Source organism: Dacryopinax primogenitus (assembly GCF_000292625.1).
Source record: "Dacryopinax primogenitus strain DJM-731 SS1 chromosome Unknown DACRYscaffold_16, whole genome shotgun sequence".
NCBI lineage: Eukaryota > Fungi > Basidiomycota > Dacrymycetes > Dacrymycetales > Dacrymycetaceae > Dacryopinax > Dacryopinax primogenitus.
Window position 1 is genome coordinate 658840 of NW_024467213.1, and position 12606 is coordinate 671445.

A 12606-nucleotide genomic window follows, 5' to 3' on the forward strand; every position below is an offset into this window, starting at 1 on the left:
TGTCATAAAGGCTTAGTCATGTCTCTTGACCAAGCAATGAGCTGGTGCCCTGACAGGTGCAGAGGCAGCATCAACAACAGTGGAAGTCAGAGCTAATGTGTTCCTAAATGAAACCATGATAGATTGTATAAGACACAGAAGAACATGGAGTGACATCACTTATGGACTATGTCCAGTTGGATAAAGAGGGACCGAATCGGAAACGTTGGCTGTATGGGAATCACCAGAGGCAGGAGGAGAGACAGTGATTGATAAAGGGGCAACATGCGACACCCCATCAGAAGAGGAAGAGCCAGTGATAGACTGCATAGCAAGATGTGACACAATGGGCTCAGAAGAGGATGCCTGACCAGCCCTCATCAATTCCATGGTCATACACCAATAACAACCCATGAGCTGGCAGAGATGAGGAGTCAACTGATCCAAGCAGGAGGGGTCAGCAGACACTATGATATCAAGAGCAGACTATAGAAGACAAAGATTTTGGTGAAGTATTGGTTTCAGAAAGAAGATAGATGTACCCTGGAAGTTTCCAACACACCTGGTAAAGAGAGGGATACAGTATGCTCCCAGGAATCCTTGTTGGAGAGATCCAACAAGGCACAAAAGAGATTTTCTGCTTGAGTAATATCAGAGCCCAAATGATTGGAAGCAGACTGATTGGACAATAGCACTCATTAGAGAGAACAGAATGGAACAACAAGAGGACTCCAATCTTCAGCAATGGTGAGAGAGGAGGACTTGACACAATGATGGAAGGAAGGGGATAAGCAGAAGAAAAAGAGCACCACAGAGGGAGAAAACAAAAAAAGATCTTACTAATTGCCAAGAAAACAATCAGTATCCATGAAGTTACCATCCAATGACTTACCATAACATATCTATGTCAGTGTTTTGATCCCGAGTCGACCCGGGTAAGAACCCTACTCTCACGAGCTAGGGGATATGTATATGCATCCAGCGGACAACAACATCTTGAAAGATGTATCATTGTCAACAAGACGTAATATTGCTTCCTCACGTTTGCTACGCTGAACTATACACCACGAACACTCATGGGCTCTCGACGTCAAGTGTAATCTCCGCTTCATAATCACAACATGTAGTGATTTTGATCACACCAGTTGCAGGCATGTATGTATGCAATTAATTGGGGTTGGCTTGGTGGAAGCAAGAGCATGCCTCGCGTGATTTGTTGCCTGTAGCTCGTCGTTGCCTTTCTTGGTATTCGCACCCTTCTCTGCATCCTACCCCGCACTTACTAGATCGCTATCTGTAGGCGCATCAAGACAAATGCAAGAGGTCTGTCATATGCCCAAGATGGCCTCATCCCCGGTCTATATCGCGTTTGGCTGCTGCTTTCTTATCTTTCTCCTTCAACGAAGGCTCTATGCGCAATGATGATACCGGATGGCGTGCTCCTAACGTGCTCCAGTCTCGTCTTCCCAGTCTGATGTGGATTAAACTGCTTAGTGATATTACGAACTCGACTTGTTGCTGCAGTATATCGACATCGCTGGCCATTGTGGTGACCTGCGTCTATAAAAGTCGAAGGTCGTGGTTGCGAAGGTATCTTGTCCCCTGCCTCCCTCTCTGCACTTGGAGCTAGACATGGCACCTTCCGTCTCGGAGATTCAGGAGCAGCCTGCTCCGCAGAAAGTTGACGTTATTCAGCAGCTCAAGGGCACAGTCAAGAAGGAGGTTCCTCAACCTCCTGCACCGGCCCGCGCACGTCTCGAGAAAGCAGGCATCAACTACAACGAGGGGTATCCTTTCTACGTGAGTTTGAAAGTAACGCATAGCGCTTAGTTGATGCTGCCTTTTTGTACAGCCCGACAAGCCCAAGTACAAGCAGGATGTCGCTGAGATTCGCGCAGAGGAGCGTGGATATGTCGACCCTGGCACTCGTGCCGATCCCGAGAAGAAAGCCCTGTTCGGTGCTGCGAAGGAGGTCCGAAACCTGACTCGTCACATCGGTATGTCAAGCACTTATATGCGTCTTCAACTGCCCCTTTCATGACTAGAATACAGGAACCGAAATTGTCGGTCTTCAGCTGAAGGATCTCAGCGACAAGCAGAAGGACGAGCTCGCGCTGCTCATCGCGGAGCGCACTGTCGTCTTCTTCCGTGATCAAGATCTTTCTCCCCAGGAACAGAAGAAGCTTGGCGAGTACTATGGAGTGATTGAGGTGCATCCCCAGGCGCCCCAGGTGCCTGGCGTTCCGGGAGTATCCCTCATCTGGGACGAGGCACAGAGGCATCTCGGCGATCCTAAGCGCGCAAGCTATTTGAACGACCGCAACTTCCGGTTGGCGTACCCTTCGGGGAGCTATGGATGGCATACAGTCAGCCATTTTCGTTCCACTGGCAGTACCATATTAATGTGTATCCGTAGGATCTTGTCCATGAGCCGTACCCGCCTGGTGTTACCCATCTTCACCAGGATTCTGTTCCCGAGGTTGGCGGTGACACACTTTGGGCATCTGGCTATTCCGCATAGTGCGCTTCGCCTGGTGGTTCCCTTCAGATTACTCACGTGATGACGGGTAGTGATAAGCTTAGTCCCACGTTCCGCAAGCTCCTCGACGGTTTGAATGGGATATACCGCTCAGCTCATGCCTATCTCGACAAAGAGAATCCCGATGCGCCGCCTTCTTTTGTGGAGCGCGTTCACCCCCTGGGCAAGTCCCTCTTTCTATAAGCGGAAGACTTATTCTAACGAGATACCAGTTCGGACCCAGTGAGCTTTGCGATCCATTCCGGAACCTTGTCATGATCCTAACTTGTGCCAGCCCTGTGACGGGCTGGAAATCTTTGTTCATCAATCGCGCCATGACTGTGGGCATTGAGGGACTGGACAAGGCGTACGTCATCCATTGGATATCCCGAAAATGTCGCTGAAACATCGCAGGGAGAGCGACGCCATTTTGAATCATCTTTACGACGTTTACGAGCGTAATGTTGATATTCAGGTCCGTTGGCACTGGACTCCGGGCACGTCTGCTCTTTGGTACGTCATAGTGCTTGTTTCCTGTGTACTGCTCACACCAAAGCATTAGGGATAACCGCACTTCCATTCATACCGTCTCATGGGATTACGAAGGCGAATTCGGCAGACACGGAACTCGTGTGTCATCCCTTGCGGAGAAACCCTACTTCGATTCCAAGTCAAAGAGCCGCCGGGAGGCTCTTGGTCTTGGTCCTTGAGCAGTCGGGGGAGGGTCTGATCTGTGAGAATAGGACGTAAACATCCTATGTATAGTAACACTGAATGTCTTGAATAAGAATGTGGGCATATGTTGTGATGCTGGCGTCTTCTCCTGAGCCGTGGAGTCCTGGAATTTCAAGGCGATTCGCTCGCCTGCGCGTTGATAAATTTGGTTACGGAACCGCCTCTTCATCCGGTCAAGCAAGTCTTGGTACCGACTATTTAATCCGGCGATTTTTATGTGATCGCGGTGTCATTAGAAGCGATGTAATATTATCCGACGTTTATCCTTTGAGATTCTCCGATCTGCGAATAGGAGGTTCGCTGTCAGAGTTACCGATTAGATTCGGAACAGGCTTGCCGATCATGCAAACGCCGGGCAAAGGACCGGCAGTGAGCGTTTGCTGCTCAATTCAATGTTCAACGAGCGCGGGAGTGAAGATCGAGGTGGATTGCTATGGAATTGTCCACTTCAGCTCACGGGATCCCGCATCTGGCCCTGAACCCCATTTGTCCTTGCGCCCGGCGGACCGATGGTGCTGTGCGATACCATTGACGCGCATGTTGTGGAGAAATGTATACTTTACCTGCGGTCATCTTTCGGGAGTCTTCGATAACCTGATCTCCTGCGCTGCGGGCAATCCCGTGTGGAGAATCGGAATTGCGTCTACGGCACCAACAAACTGCGATTCATAGCTATGGGCTGGCAATGTTGCAAACTGGGGTAAAATGGATAGGTGCTGTACATCGACAACTCCGAGAACTGTGATAAAGATACACGTGATGTTCATTGTTCCCAGAGAAAGGAAGCACAAGAAGCGAACGAAAAGATACAGAATGGGAGATGAAAGAGGAAAGGTGTTAGGGGTGGTCATGATAAGAACACAATTGGTTGCCAAACTACCGTGTCAAATGTTCGCAGCATCAAGATCGCGACTATGCTTTGATCTATCACTGGCGAGCGCAGTCAAACGTCGGCAGGTATGATTCCGAAGGCCATCAACTCACAGGCCTGAGATAACTCGGTCCCACACTAGTGCATTCCCGGCGGCCACCAGCTACATATTCAACCGTATATGTTTGTGTAGCAGCCTGAGCATAGTGTGAGCATTCGAAGTAAGGAGCACAAGGAATGATGGACGCACACTAGGGGAAGCGCGAGAGATATCCGTAATCGTGGCTGCTATCCAAGTACCGTTGCTCAACTTGAGCTGCACACGCTGGTTAGGCTGTATTGTCGTCAGGCCATGTCATTCCACAGGGGTGTGATTGTACGTGCCTGGTATCTCCTCACTGGATCCGTGGGGTCAATCATGATTCTCTGAGTACGGCTCCGATATAAATGGGGAGGATATGGTGGTACGTATGGAGTCGATGCGGGACTTGGACTTGCTTGTGTCGACTCGGAAGCGGAGCTAGGTGTAGAATTCAGCGATGTGGCAGGGGGGGTCGGGAGTGGCACGGATTGCGGTTGAGAGGTTGGGGGAGCAACTGCGACTGGAGCTATAGTTGCTGGGGAAGGAGAGCCTGGATGCTGGTGCACAGGAAGGGAGGCTAGGGAGAACGCGGATGAGGTTGTTGAGGTCGCGGGGAGTGCTGATGAGTTGAGCTGGGAGGTTGCGACAGGCTTGGAGACGCTGCGTGTATTTATCGTATTGGGTAAGCCGTGCCCGGAGAGCGGTCGGCCCGGCGAAGGATGTGTTACAGGAGAAGAAGGGCAAGCGGTTGCGGCAGATGCCATGTAGAGGAGTTGCGGTTGAATGTACACGAGAGTGGAAAGTCGCAAGGACGAAGGTGCGAAGGCCGAGGGATGGGGGACACGCCTGGGCTGGTCGTCGGTGGAAGGTGTAGAGGAGTCCTGCTGAACGCGACGGATATTCTGTCGAGTGGGATCGTCACCTTGCCCGTGCTGCACGAAGGCAGTGTCCACGCAATGATGATGCGAAGGAGTGGTAGGAAAGGAAGAAGAAGGATCAAGTAAGCAGTAGGAACTAGGCAAGTCAACTCGTTAAGAAGGGATAAGTGCGTGATTGGAGGGGGCCGGGCATTGATTGAGCAGTAGGGCGATGCGGACTCGTGAAAGGGCAGACAACAGACCGGGAGCTCGGATGATAACAACAGTAGTGGATATTTCCATCGTGCCGCAGCCAAGCGGGCAGCAGCCTCAGTCGAGCTCAGCCCGAGTTCCGACAGTGGTGGAGGCTCGCCAGGGAAAAGGGGGTCGCCCAGTCTCGAAGGCAGCCAGTGTCTGACAGTGGGCGAATTGCAACGTCCCGTCTTGGTCGTTCCGTGATTGTTCAGAGGTTTCGCCTCCACACCAGAGGGCTCTCCCGCTGTCTTCCCCGCGAATTTCTCTTCCCGCCGCCCTACCCGACAGTTTCTCCGAAGCGCTCGGGTATTCGATGCGAGTCACCTCGGCGCGTCACGGAATGCTGGTGGTCGTCCCGGACGAACCCCGGCCCGCGCCCGTTCGGTACCGCTCACATTTATTCCGCCAGTTATGTAAAAGTCAAGATGATGCCTCTTTCCTCAGTGATAGATTTGGTTGCTTGACTTCGATGAAATCGACTTGGCAGCTCGGTTTGCACTCAGAGTGACGAAACGACAACGAGCGCATAAACCTAATGGGACCTTATCGTGAACCGCATGTCATACATGGACTACGTTTCTTTTCTTGTGTCTTCGCGCCGCGGGATTCTGCAAACTTCCCTCTGGTCCTCTGTCGGCGGAAGGCATTATCTTCGTTCGTGACTGCTATATTTCTCCGACCGCATCTAATCGCGCTGGATAGCCACGTGCTGTGCCTTCCTTTGTATCCTGCCGGTTCGTGCTATTTATTTTCTGTACTTGTCATCATCGCTGGCGCATCCGCTATCTTGGATTTACTCACTCACGTTTCTTTCGATCCGCTCCATCATCGGCTACACATGCATACAACAACCGATTGAACACGCTTCGTTGCACGCTATTCGGCTCGCTCGACCGACGCCGGGTCCGTTATACCCAGAGTTGGGATGCATTGCTAGACTATAATCGTATGTCCTCGGACCGCATTCCAATTGTCAAGGACTTGGGGCAGAACCACGGCGTATTACTCTTCCATTCCGCCGCTACTTCTCAGCTTTCGTGACATCAACTCATGGTAATGCCCCCAAAATCCGACAGCGATGTCGCAATTTGGCTAATCGTAGCCCATCGCAGTCACCTGAGCAGGGCAGCATCTGACCAGGGGCAAATGGCCGAAGCGTTCTGGCCCTGACTGACGGCATTAGGTTCTTCATCCTGGCAGACGAACCACCTTTGCTTGACATATGATTACAGCGTTTGGGCCATCACATACTTTCACCTTGACAATTGTCCAATCAACCTACTATTTTCGCTCACACCGTGGAAATCCCGGCCACCTCGGCCTATAAGATGCACCGCTCGAACTCCGAATAGTCTTTTTGGGCCTTGGTTATTTCTCATTGGGACAGCGGTGGGTCATTGCATCGAAGAGTGAAGAAAGTCAGCCTGTCGACATCAGGGACATCCTTTTCGCAGTCACACGAGTTCGGCCCTTGCTCTGTGGGGATTTATCACAGTTGCTGCGCAGGGCGGTCGTTTGGCCGTATTATCCTTGGAGTTGTCGAACCATTGGTGAGTTTTCCATGCACAACCCACGTGTATGAAGCCGCAAACAGAGGAGGCTTTCTGTGGCTTCAAGTCTAACCTGTATGTTTCAGGTTACGCCGCGTGGGAACTTCTGCATCTGCGGCCCACGCCAGCTGGTGCATTCTCACCTTCATTCTTTTATTTCCACAGACGAACGAATAGAGCCGGATCCCTAGGCGGCTTCTCTAAATTGCTATATTTGGGTTCCCCGCGGAAGCCGCGCTCTATATCTGGATGCTCCTCGAAGAATAATTTTTGGCGCCTTTCATGCCGTTTGTGCTATGGATGCTAAGTCTACTCGAAACTTCCGAATGAGATGTCGTTGGATCTACGACTGGTCCTGGCACTTGGCACTTTCGAGATACCGAGCAAGCGAGCATCGGGGAAACTAATACTGACCTTCTTTCAGCGATCAAAAATCCCGAAAATTAGCATATCACCACCAGTGTAGGAATTCCGGAAGTTCCTCGAGATCGAATAAAGCGGCGACTAAGACGGCCTTAAGGAAGATAAAGGAGTGCAATCATCCGACCGCCTTGTGATTGAGAACATATCTTCTTCGCTTAGGGAGGGAAACATGAGGAACACACGTTTTTGGAGAACTTTAAGACGACCTCATTCTGGCAAATATCTCAGCCAGCACCGATATCCACGGGACACGAAGGAGGGAAGCTTATGATGACGCAGAATCAGATAAGACGATTCTCACGGTAGGCTTCCAGTCGTCATAAGAGAAACAAGGTCCCTGCCTTCAATGGAAGTGAAGGTGAAGCAGAGGTGTACTGCGACCTTCTCACGGTCGAGACTCAGCCCAGACACTGGTCGAGTTTGCCCGCTGGCTCGTGCAGTTGATTCAGTACAAGAGAATCTTCATCATTGGCCGCTCTTTGACTCGCCTCTGTGTTGCCGCACCATGGGCTACATGATCTGCCGCAACTAAATGACAACTGTCAATGGCTCGCGAACTTTGTTCTTGAAAGTCACGATCAAGAATATAATGCCAAAACTGGGGAATTCCCACGTCGAACGCGCGAGGCTTCACGGTTCCTCACCAAGATAGGCACCGTTTGGTTCCTTACGGGTTTCTTACGGCACGATCTCGGTCCGACTTGGAGGACTTAACCCATGAAAGAATCTTTGCGGCAGAAGGCAGCCTCTTCCCGCGAGAGAACTGTGAAAGAGGGAACCGACCATGAAAGAAATGGATGGTGTCCCTGAAGTCCGCGGACGGCATGGTGGAAGTGCGCCTCGTTCTCCCTCACAAGCTTGTGTTCGGGGTGAGATCGGTCGCCCGAAATCAACCTCCCGCGATCGCTGAATGCAGCATGCTTACTTTACAGAGTTCGAAGGCATTTGATAGCCGAGATAATGAACCGTTGCTGGGTCCTCAACGTAGTAGTTACCCGTCCGCAAAGGAAGCGTTCGTGACTGCCACTAACGTCACCGCTAAATATTTGCACAGAACATGCCATCTCCTTGGGAATTGAGTCGCATCGCCCTTCCGTCACGATTATAACAAGCGACATTGAAGAGGTACTTAAGGAGAGTACAGTATACAGCAGCGACTTGTTGCTCAAGGAGTGGACCACATAAATAAACCGACCGAAGCTTTCAACTTCCACGGAGGAAACGGCGATAGACTTTGAAGTTGCCAAACCTTATCCAAGGAATGCAGGAAACCGTTTGTGATGATGTCATTGAGAACAGGGGGTATTAGCTCGGTTTGGTATCAGTTTCAAAGCAAATCTGGCCAATGGAAGCGACTATCCCCAACACGTACTTGGAATGGTCTCCGCATATCATTTATACATGTTCTTTTCCTGCAGCCGCCACAAGAAACACTTGCAGCAATAAAACATAACTCATACATATAAGCGTCCGGTGATCGAGGTTCGGTATCCCCGACTCTTCTACTCCCAGCTCAGCACAACCTTCTCTCTCCTCACTTTTCCCGTCCTCACATAATCCAGCGCCTCCGTGAGCCCGCTCAAGCCGCCCTCAAACTTCTTCAATGGCTGGGGCCTGACCTTTCCCTGCTCGACAAGCTGCGGGAGGTGCGTGTACCATTCTTCCAGACCGGCGCACTCTGCGGCGTTCTTGGGGTCGAGGGCGGTGTAGATCAGGGTGCGTTCGAGGGTCACGTTCGCGGGCCAGTCGGGATAGTCCTCTGGGTTGATGGGCACTATGAGAGATGTCCTATGTGAGTTTCCCTGTTGCAAAAACTAGCGAGATGACATACGAAGCGTGGTGATCTTGCCCCCTTCGGGCGCGAAGCACTTGGCAGAGAGCAGCGTGCACCCCTTCTCGCAATATGTGTCCAAAGCCCAGCCAACTCCTCCCCCGCTCGCCTCCTTCACTTTCTCAACCACGTCCGGATCAGAGTAGTCGAACACTTCGGTCGCACCGAGGGACTTGAGATAGCTGAAGTTGGAAGGGGAGGAAGTGACGATGACTTTGAGTCCTGAAAGAGCGGCGAGCTGAACTGCTGCGTCGCCAACGGACGTTGCCCCGCTCCAAATGAGGATCTATCATATACCGCAAAGGCGAAACCTGTCAGTAACTGTTGGTATACGGAAAGGAAAACCAACGCACGGCAGGACCGCCAGTCTTACCGCTCCAGGGGCTTGGTACGTGTAGGTTGATGTACAAGCCTTGCTGGGCAGTGGCAGCAGCGAGGGATAGAGCGGCGGCCTGTTCGTAGGATATAGAAGCCGGTTTGTGCCAGACGAGCTCTGGGTAAATGCGGATGTACTCTTTGTATTCAAGTCAGGAACTGAAGGAAGGGCACGAGGAGAGAACTTCGCACCTTGGAAAGCCCCATTGTCCTTATCCCCAAACGCGTAACCACCACGAACATACCCTGCAACCGCGTCTCCCACTTTCACGCCTTTACCAACCGCGCTCTCCCCAACAGCGACCACATCTCCCGCGAAATCGCTCCCCATCGACTGGCTCGGCTCTAGCATGCGGTCGAGGTGCTTCCAATCGGTAGGGTTGAGCGCGACAGCTTTGATCTTGACGAGGATTCCTGTCGCATCAAGCACAGGCAGGGGCTTGGATTGGATACCAGCCTTGCCAAGTGTGAGACAAGCATATGCGTTTTGTACTTGCGGGAGAGACATCGTAGAGTAAACAAGAGTATGAGATGGCCTCGAGACTTGGGTGCGGATGCTACGTGCAAGAGAGGGGTAGCAAGCGACTGGGCGGGACTGAAATACCGCTCGACGGATGACGTGATGTACCGACATGGTCGGATGACAGTATTGCGCCCCCTCCGCCCTGCTCCATGATTGCGATCGAGTTGTCCAGGCACTCCATGGATAGTTATCTAGGTTTATCCAGGTTGCCACTGTCTTCTACCGGTTCATCCGGGCAGAACTTGAGCCGCTTTGTGATGTGCTGAGGATGCTAGCAAGTTGTTTTTCGATTGAGTTGCTGACAGAGGATTGCGACATCTGCGACGTGGGCAAGAAGCAGACACCACGGAGACGGGTGAATATATAAGCGTGCGTCAGATCGGCATTAGGCTCTGAAGACTTGTTCTGGATGCACTCGCGGGTTGACCCTCACGGTGCATTTCTCGATCGTATCTTCGTCCTAAGATGTTAGACGAAGACAAACTCATTGGGAAAGAAGCATATGCAGTTGTTCGTGCACGTGGGACGTCTTTGCCAGAAGGGATGTGTCGGGTAGAACGGAAATAGGCGCGCAGCCATGGCCCTGGCACGCTCTTCACTCTTCACCCTCGTCCCTCTATTCCTGTCTTTTCCTTTCTGTTTCTCTCTCAGTCCCGCGTTGTTCCATAGTTTGGAGATCGGCACTCGCTTGCTAGAGTAACGGCGATCGTCATCCTCAAGTACCTTCACTCGCAGATGGAAGGTGATACAGAGGGGATGAAACTCGACCACGCCGAGAACGGAGGAGGCTCTGTAGGGGGAGAAGGACAGAAACCAGCAGAGGAAGGCGTACACCGGCATCCCAAGTGGTATTTCTCCGACGGGAGCATCGTTCTTCGCGTACGTCCTCCCTCCCACCCTTCCAACCACGCTCTAATCGCGTCCAGATCGAAAATACACTGTACAACCTCCACCAGTCTTTCCTCTCCTGCTCCTCCGTGTTCAGGGGGATGTTCGCCCTTCCTCCTTCTGCGGAGCAGGAGGGCGGCTCGGACGAGAACCCCGTAGTGCTCTCCGAAGATCGGGCCGAATTTGACGTGCTCCTCGAGTTCCTCTACCCTTCGTCAGTCCTTTTCTTCCTCTTGAGCCAGGCTCACCCAGCCTAGACTGGACTTCTCCATCTCCTCCTACGCGATGGACACGCTCTGCATGCTCCTGCGCCTTGCGGACAAGTACGATTTCGCCGATATACGCATGCACGTCGTCCATCAGCTCCTGGCACCGGTTAACCCGCACAACCTGAGCTGGCAGCGTTCCCTCGACTTGGGGACGAGGCACGGTACTCCCCAGCTCGTGGTAGCAGGCAGCGTGGGGATCTGCTTACAGTCCACGCCTCTGGACGTCGAGGATCTGCGCGTCATCGCCTATGCCTTCCCGGAAGATGACCGCGTTGCGGCGCTCCTGCACGCGAGGGACAAAGCGCGCGATCATCTCTATACCAAGGCGTTCGCGGACCATCACTCGCAAGTCTGCACATCGGAGTGTCGCTCCCTCCAGCGGATCAGCCAGCACCTGCGGGTCGTACTGCGTGACCCTGCTGTATGCGGGGGGGAGAAGACGTTCCCGGGGGCTGTGAAGAAGCTCTTCCTGCGAAGGGACACGCAGGGTATGATGGGCCCTTCGCTTTGGAACTGCTCGAAATGCGTCGAACAGGCCGATGCGCTCGTCGAGCGGGTCCTGAACACTGCGGCGATGAGGGAACTCGTGCAAGAGGTCATGCCTTGGTGTAGGAGTATCAAGCCGCTGCCGAGGGGTCAGGTGGGTGCGATCTCTGCTCTCTGCTTTGTGAGTACTGGTGAGGTTGATGGTGTATTAGGGGGTGTTGGTATTGTAACGTGGTTTTTCACTTTGCTGAACTGGACAATCTTCAAATAAATGAGATTGAGAGTGAACGTGATGGATACATGTACTGTTGAATTTTCTGTACTGTCTACTGGTTTCTATGTTGTAAAGGATCGCAGTGTTATGATGAATTCACTAGCCTCCAAGCAAACGCATACATTTCAGTACATACGAGTTTTGGGGCAGGGTCCTCTGGACTCTGGACTCTGGACGGGGTACGTGGCAGTGTTTTTTTCTTACTGTACATATCTTACTCAGCTGACATAATATTATTCTATTGTACTCCTACATTATGTACATTGCCACCAGTTATCTACTATACCTGACAAACAGCACCAGTCATGCTCATTGTTGTCCAACCAGCTGAGCTTACTACTAATCCACTGCCCCTCACTGACTCCTCCCTCCCTCAACTCCCCTTGCTGACTCCTCCCTCCCTTGACTCCCCTCCCCTCCTCTCCTCATACCAACTCCCCCACCCACCATGTTACTCCTTGACCTCATTTGCCAGCTTTCAGCAGCACACAACTCCTTGCCATGACTCACCATCCAGCAAGCCCTCCTCTTCATCACCCTCTGCCAGCACCTCCAAACACACATCGCCTGGCAAGAAATCCCTGGCATCAAACACCTGTCAGGGCACCAGCTCATTGCTTGGTCAAGAGACATGACTAAGCCTTTATGACATGGAAGTAGCTGGTATGCCTTGGCATGTGCTGGAACCTG

At 52.1% G+C, this 12606-nt stretch overlaps 4 protein-coding genes across 4 annotated transcripts; 2 read left to right on the forward strand and 2 right to left on the reverse strand.

The window, feature by feature from the left end:
• The first annotated feature begins 1097 nt into the window (after positions 1 to 1097).
• DACRYDRAFT_23933 (TauD-domain-containing protein) lies at positions 1098 to 3234 on the forward strand. The gene is made up of 10 exons (XM_040773469.1): positions 1098 to 1224; positions 1280 to 1779; positions 1832 to 1976; positions 2032 to 2345; positions 2396 to 2499; positions 2551 to 2681; positions 2731 to 2740; positions 2793 to 2864; positions 2912 to 3010; positions 3060 to 3234. Exons 2-10 carry the CDS (start codon positions 1612 to 1614, stop codon positions 3205 to 3207), a joined length of 1191 nt encoding a protein of 396 aa, XP_040626287.1. The 5' UTR covers positions 1098 to 1224; positions 1280 to 1611; the 3' UTR covers positions 3208 to 3234.
• Positions 3235 to 4207: 973 nt separating this feature from the next.
• Positions 4208 to 4949, reverse strand: DACRYDRAFT_90482 (uncharacterized protein; the record flags this gene model as incomplete). The annotated part of the gene is made up of 3 exons (XM_040776955.1): positions 4208 to 4300; positions 4354 to 4437; positions 4488 to 4949. The coding sequence occupies 3 exons, from the start codon at positions 4947 to 4949 to the stop codon at positions 4208 to 4210; spliced, it is 639 nt and encodes a 212-aa protein (XP_040626288.1).
• A 3732-nt stretch (positions 4950 to 8681) lies between these two features.
• DACRYDRAFT_118120 (GroES-like protein) lies at positions 8682 to 9984 on the reverse strand (the record flags this gene model as incomplete). The annotated part of the gene is made up of 4 exons (XM_040770526.1): positions 8682 to 9044; positions 9102 to 9387; positions 9455 to 9615; positions 9669 to 9984. The coding sequence occupies 4 exons, from the start codon at positions 9982 to 9984 to the stop codon at positions 8773 to 8775; spliced, it is 1035 nt and encodes a 344-aa protein (XP_040626289.1). The 3' UTR covers positions 8682 to 8772.
• Positions 9985 to 10623: 639 nt separating this feature from the next.
• Positions 10624 to 11960, forward strand: DACRYDRAFT_23936 (uncharacterized protein). Its single transcript, XM_040773470.1, has 4 exons — positions 10624 to 10878; positions 10926 to 11101; positions 11145 to 11796; positions 11855 to 11960. The coding sequence occupies exons 1-4, from the start codon at positions 10756 to 10758 to the stop codon at positions 11870 to 11872; spliced, it is 969 nt and encodes a 322-aa protein (XP_040626290.1). The 5' UTR covers positions 10624 to 10755; the 3' UTR covers positions 11873 to 11960.
• Positions 11961 to 12606: the final 646 nt, after the last annotated feature.